The sequence below is a fragment of the Malurus melanocephalus genome, unplaced genomic scaffold (assembly GCF_030028575.1).
Source record: "Malurus melanocephalus ecotype Western Australia unplaced genomic scaffold, MMel_1.1 scaffold_96, whole genome shotgun sequence".
Taxonomy (NCBI): Eukaryota; Metazoa; Chordata; class Aves; order Passeriformes; family Maluridae; genus Malurus; species Malurus melanocephalus.
The window spans coordinates 2,291,816-2,298,054 of NW_026623328.1; the positions used below are offsets into that span (position 1 = coordinate 2,291,816).

The following is a 6,239-nucleotide window of genomic DNA, read 5'->3' on the forward strand; positions in this document are numbered from 1 at the left end:
GGATTCTGGAAATGCTGGGATTCTGTAAACTCTGGGATTTTGAAGCTGGAATTCTGGCATTCTGTAAGTTGGGGGATTCTGTAAATTCTGTGATTCTGGAAAGTCTGAGATTCTGACGCGTAAATTCTGGGGTTCTGACGCTGGAATGCTGAGATTCTGACGCTGAAATTTTGGGATTCTGTAAATTCTGGCATTCTATAAACTCTGGGATTCTGTAAATTCTGGGATTCTGATGCTGGAATTCTGAGATTCTGACGCTGGAGTTCTGAGATTCGGATGCTGGAATTCTGGGATTCTGAGATTCTGACGCTGAACTTCTGGGAATCTGATGCTGGAAATTCTGCGATTCTGATGCTGGAAATTCTGGGATTCTGGCACTGAAATTTTGGAATTCTGAAAATTCTGGGATTCCTGAAGCCCTGAGGGAGCTTGAAGCTCAATTTTACTCACAGGAACTTTGGATTTACCTGCAGACGGAACAAAACCCCACAGTTTAAATTTAAAACCACACCGAGCCCCCCAGCTGCATCAGGCCAGAGTCAGGCGGGGCTGAAAAACACCTTAAAGGTGTTTTTTAGGAAAAAAMCCCTATTTTTTTCCCTGCTGGAAACCGAGAGCGGCTTGGGGTGAGCTCAGGGCGTTTGGGGGCCGCGGGAACGCGGAATGAGCGTGTGCCTAATTACCCCGGGGAGAAAACGAACTGGGGCTCCTGAAAACTYGCAATTAGCCGGCTCATTAATCTTGGCTTTGTTTTCCTCCAGAATGCCCCTCCCGGAGCGGGGCCGGGGCCGAGCTCCATCGCGGCTTTAACGGGCGCAGCTGCGCCTTCCCGAGGTTTCTCCCATTCCGGTCACGTCGCGGCTCGCTCTCCGTGCTCCGAACGCCCCGTTCATCCCGGGAACCACGGCTCCAGGGCTGCCCGGTGCTTCCYGGCCTCTCCGGAACGAGGAGGAGATTTTCCAAAGGGGAGCGTCCGAATCTGCAAAGGCTCCTCGGGAAGGGCTCGCCTTCATCGGCGCGGGGTGGAAATCGTTCACCKGGACACGGCGGGTGTGACAGGGACAGCGTTGGATGGCCCCGAGTGGCGCTTTCCTGTCGGGCCCGCTGCGTGCTGCTCCTCCCGGCAGGGGATCCCGGTCCAGATGTTSCCATCCCCATCTAGATGTTCCCTTCCGGATCCAGATGTTCCCGATCCAGCCGTTTCCCCTCTCGATCCAGCTGTTCCCGATCCAGCTGTTCCACACCTGCCCCGGCCCCGCCCCACCCCGCTCCTATTCTCAGCCCTATTTCCATTTTCTTCTCGCTCTCCCAACCTTTATTTCCCCTTCCCAGCCCCCGCGGGAAGTTTTGCGCAAACCTCTGCAGTTCCCCCGCGGCTGAACAATGCCGCCGACCCCGTCACCTTGCCCTTTCAGGACGAGGGAAAATAAAACCCAAAAAAAGACCCCAAAGACTCCAATGAAACCCACAGAGCCCCGCGCTGCGTTCAGGTGTCAAACGGTGCGGTTGGGGCTGTTTTATCACTAATTCCTCACTCCAGGCCCCGCCCTCTCCGCGCCATTGGCTCTCCGGCCTTTTGTGGAAGGGAGATAATGCAGCTGTCAGSCGGCCCGGCTCCCGCTCCCGGCTCTCTCCCGGACTAGGAATGGGCAGCCGGCGGTGGCCGCTCGCCCTCCTGGTGGCCCTGTGGCTCGGCCAGCTGGGCGCGGGGGCGGCGGGGCGCCCCAAGGTGAACCCCAGGATCATCGCGGCTCCCCAAGGTGAGTCCCGGGCTGCGCCCCGGGGATGCGGCTGCTCCCCGYGCCGGCTCCTTCTCACCCGGGTCCCGTCCCTTCCAGCGGAGTTGCTCTATTTTTATTTCTTTTGTTTCCTCGGGGCGCGGGGTGGGGGGTTTCGGTTCTCCTTCAAACGCCCCTGGGCTCAACCTTCCGGCTCTTAATTAGATTTTCAGACCTTTCTCGCCTTTTTTATGCTTTCAAACCGTTTCCCTACGAGCTGGGGGTGCTGAAAAGCTGTCAAAAMCCCATTTTTTTCTCCCCCCCGCTATCAGCTGGGTGTATTAAAGGCTGTCAAAAGCGCTGAGGCAGCCGCAGGACGCATTTCCTAAGTTGCAGCTCCCCCAGAAATGACAAGTGCATTTCCATAGTTAATGCGCTTATTCATCCCACTGAACTCGCCCTCCTCGCCGCGGATGAGTTTGCTGAGTAAATATTTGCTGAGAACCGGCGATGCCCGGCAATATTTTTCCAAACGGCACGTTAAGAGCTCCGTGAAGCGGCTCGGCTCTCGGCAAAGCCGAAACAAAGAAATGTTTTCCGAACCCCGAGCCTGGGCGCGTCGGCGCCGCTTTTACCCCGCGCTCGGGGATCAATCCCCTCCGGGGCTGCTGGAACAAAGCCCCCGTTTGCTCTGGACTGGGCGGGCTGAGCTCTGCGGCACAAGGGCCGCTCTGTGCTGCCCGCTCGGCGGCAACTTCCGAGAAAACACCCATTTCCCCCCCGCTYGGCCGCCGGTGCCATCTGCTGTCCCCTCTGCCGGCATTTCCGCGCCCTTCCGCGAAGGGGGCGGCGGTGGCCTCTCGCTGTCACCTTGTCACAAAGGGGAGAGAGGCACCGGCACGGGGGGCAGGGGAGGGTGCTCCGCGATGGCGTCACCGGCGGCTGCTGTGGCCGGGAAAAGGGAGTGGGAGCGGGGCGGGAGGTGCTGCTGCTGCTCCGGGGAGGTTCCCCCGTCCCTCTCGGGCGCTGGGCTTTGGGAAATGCGGGTCCTGGAGGGGAAAGGGAGCGGCGGATCCGCACCTGTGACAGCGCAGCGCTGTCATTTGTCCCTCAGCCGCGGCGCTGCCAGGACCCGTCCACCGAAACCAGACAGCGTTGGGACACTCGSCTGCTCTGCTTATCTCTTATCAGTGACAGAGAGAGCTCCAGGCCYCGGGACTGCAGTCAGGGAGGGATGGCAGTGGGCTGTGTCCTATTTACCAGCTCCCGCTCTCCTCGGCCTCACCTCTCCCCTCCCCGAGCAGGTCTGTGGGTGAGGGAGCAGGGTGGTGACCATGAGGAGGAGGAGGAGGAGGAGGAGGAGGAAGGTGGAGAAACAGCCCCGGAGCTGAGGGGCCCCGCTCAACTTCCCCATGCCCCGGGCCCGCCGCAAGCTCAGCGTTCCGCGGAGCCGAGCTCAGCACGTGGCTGCCGCAGCTGCTCCGAGCCCGGCCGCGGCCGGGAGGGGCTGCCGGAGCCGCGGGGCTCATTTCCAGCCCGGCCCCGCGGTGCTGGCGGTGCGGGCTGCGTGAGGAGCTGCGGTGCGGGCCCGCAGTGGCGCAGGGCTGGCCCCGGGCTCTGCGGGAGCTGGCAGCGCTCCCCTAATTAAATTTCTTCCACGCCACGGCCCCGCAGCAGCGGCAGCAGGTGATGCGGCTCGGCAAAGGCACCTCCACGTGCTCAGGGCGCGGGTTTCGGGGGCTGGGCACAGCCGCGCTCTCTCCGGCAGCGATCCCCCGGCAGGAAATGGGGCAAAGCTGCGGCTGCTTTTCACCTCCCGGCCTTGCTGCCCTGCCCCGCGAGCCTGWAAATGGGAAATGGGAAAATCTGATTCGGCTGGGTTTTGGCGGATTTGGTGGCGTCTGAGCTCTCCTTGGATGCCGGGACAGCCCTGCCCTCCCTGCGGGTCCCTGAGCAGTTTTGCCCCGCAGTTCCCAGCMTGGAATAGGTGAGGGGACGTGGTGACCTGGGACAAGATGTGGCTGAGGCGGCACAGTCCTGAGCTCGGAGCTGCGCCCAAAGGAGCGGAGCGGGCCYGGAGCTCCGGGGTTAATCACTGCTATCACTTCGGAGCTCAGCGTTGCACAGCTCTGCCTTTCCACGGCTCGAAGCCGCCTGGAGCCTTCCGCCGCGGTTCTGCCTCATTCTGTGTCCCAGGGTGGAGGAAGGGACGCGCTGTGTCCCCAAAGGTCAGCGCGTCTCCGTGGCCCCTGCAGCGCTGCCTGCGGCCAGCTCAGGTGGGGCGAGCAGTCACCGGCGAGCAAAGGTCATCCCCGCATGGCCGCTCGCAGCCCCGGCTCCATCCCGCTCCCTTCGCAGCTCCCCGGGGGTGTCCTCCGGGCGCTGCCTGTGTCCCGACGGAGGCGGATCCGAGCTCCGAGTCCCCGCCACGCCGCGTTCCCGTCCTCCCCGGATTTTTCCAGCCCAGCCTCGGTCGAGAGCCGGCCCCATCCCGCGTTTCCCCCGCGCCCCGCCATGTCCCCATGTCCCGTGGCAGCGGGAGGCGACACCCCAGCGCGGGCTGTCTCCTGACCGGAAAGTCACCGAGCATCGGGAAAAACTGCTGAGCGTGGCAAGGAGCCCGCGGGCTGGCTCGGGCTGCCGCAGCCCGGGGCCTCTGCAGCGCGGGCTCGGCTGGAGCTGCTGCCAGCTCGCCGATCCGTCCCTGCTCACCCACGCGTGCACGGATCCCAGCAAAACTCGCATTTCCGCGCTCGCAGCGCGGGGCGGGAGGGGCTCCGGCTGGTTAATTACTCGCAGCTCGTTAGCAGGTGAGCGGGAAGCCGTGAGGAGCGGATTTGGAGATAAGCGGCTCCTCGAGGGACGAGGACGATTATCCCATTGACTCTTGGCTGCCTCGGCGGCGTGCGCTGGCTCCGGGCCGCCCCCGGCTACGGCTGGAACCGGGAGCGCGGCTCCTCTTCTCTTCGCAAGGCTGCCTCTTCTCCCGGGAAAAGCTGTGTCAGCGGGACCGGCGGGGAGCGCTCCGTGCCCCCGCGGAACCTTCCAGAAAGGGCTTTGGGACGAGGGATGGACGGACAGGGCGCAGGGAATGGCTCCCCACTGCCACAGAAATTGGGAAGGAATCCGATGGAATTCCCAGAGCGGGAATGTCCCAGGCCAGGTTGAAGCACCCTGGCACGGCGCAAAGTGTCCCTGCCCCTGGGATGTGACAATTTTTGAGGCCCTCATCCCATTCCTGCTGTGGAAAAACCAGGAATTTTCGTTCGGTGCCAGCAGCAGATTTTCCTCCTCCGGGTTTTTTTTTTTTTTTTTTTTTTTTTTTTTTTGTTTTTGTTTTTTGTTTTTTGTTTTTTTGGTGCCGTGGTGCGAAACGTCTTTGCAGGACACTTTCCCACGAAGCTCTCGGAGCATCACCATTTCCAGGAGAAAGCTGCTCGCTTTCCCAGCAGCGCTATTTTCTCCTTTTCGCAGGGTTGGGGGATGCTGGGAGCAGAAAATGCTGGTTGGGGAAGGAAAAAAAAAGGATAAAATGGGAAAAAAATGTTTTGCTGCGCGCAGCTTGGAAAAGAAGAAAGGCAAAGCAAACAAATGGAGTGAATCACAGGCACCTCCTGTCGCAAGAGCACGACACGAAAACAACACTTCAGAGCAGGACTGGTGGAAGTTGTGGCTGGAAAACGGAGCCAGATGCCAATTCCTGACCGAGCTGCCGGCTCTGCGCCAGCCGCTTTGGGGAYAAAACGGCTGAAAATGGGCCTGGGAAGGAGGGAGGGAGGGAAGGTGCTCTGCGGATGATGCCTCCGTGCCTTAAGTGGGGCAGCCTAAATTTAAACCGGAGCGCTGGAATGCCAAACTAAATCTAAATTTGAGCAGGGAATGGATCTAAATTTGAGCGGGGAATAAATCTAAATTTGAGCAGGGAATAAATCTAAGTGCAGAGTGCGAGGTGCTTTTTGGGGAAAGTCGCGGCAGAAAAGGGCTGGAAGGTGAGCGAGGAGTCGGAAACGGATTGGCAGCCTCCTCCAGGAATAGCGCCGGTAACTCCTCGTCCTTTCCTGCCAGTGCCAGCTCYATCCGGAACGCGGCGGGAGCGGGGTGTGGAACCGCCTGCCCCAATTCCGGAGCGGTTTAGGTGCGGAGGGACAGCTTTGAATAGCAAACACCGCCCTTAATGACAGCTCTGCCTCTGTCCCGTGTCCCTCCCGCGCCGTTCAGAGGGTCAGCGTGGGAGGGCACGGCCAGTTTGAGGAGTTCCGCCGGTTTCTCTGAGGAATTCGGAGCTGCTCCCAGCCGGACACCTGCCCGCGGCTCCGCTCGGATCTCGGTGTTTGCAGAAGTCTGGCTGCGCTCTCACATTCCTGCCCCGGAGCCGCTCCGAGYCTGGGGAATGCGGGGCCGCAGCCAGAGCTGGACGTGAGGGGAATGGGATCCCGGGTCCGGCTGCTGCGGGGCGCAGCGGGCACAGGGGGCTGTCGGGGAGGGCTCCATGGAGCTCCCTGGCACGATCGCCGGGGATTT

At 61.2% G+C, this 6,239-nt stretch overlaps 1 protein-coding gene across 1 annotated transcript in view; it reads left to right on the forward strand.

The window, feature by feature from the left end:
- Nucleotides 1–6,239, forward strand: part of SEMA7A (semaphorin 7A (John Milton Hagen blood group)) — a 29,824-nt gene that overhangs the window by 2,568 nt on the left and 21,017 nt on the right. Inside the window, exon 2 of the mRNA XM_057368770.1 lies at nucleotides 762–1,934. Coding sequence (XP_057224753.1) covers nucleotides 1,646–1,934 — 289 coding nt within the window. The 5' untranslated portion in view covers nucleotides 762–1,645. The remainder of the gene's footprint in view (nucleotides 1–761; nucleotides 1,935–6,239) is intronic.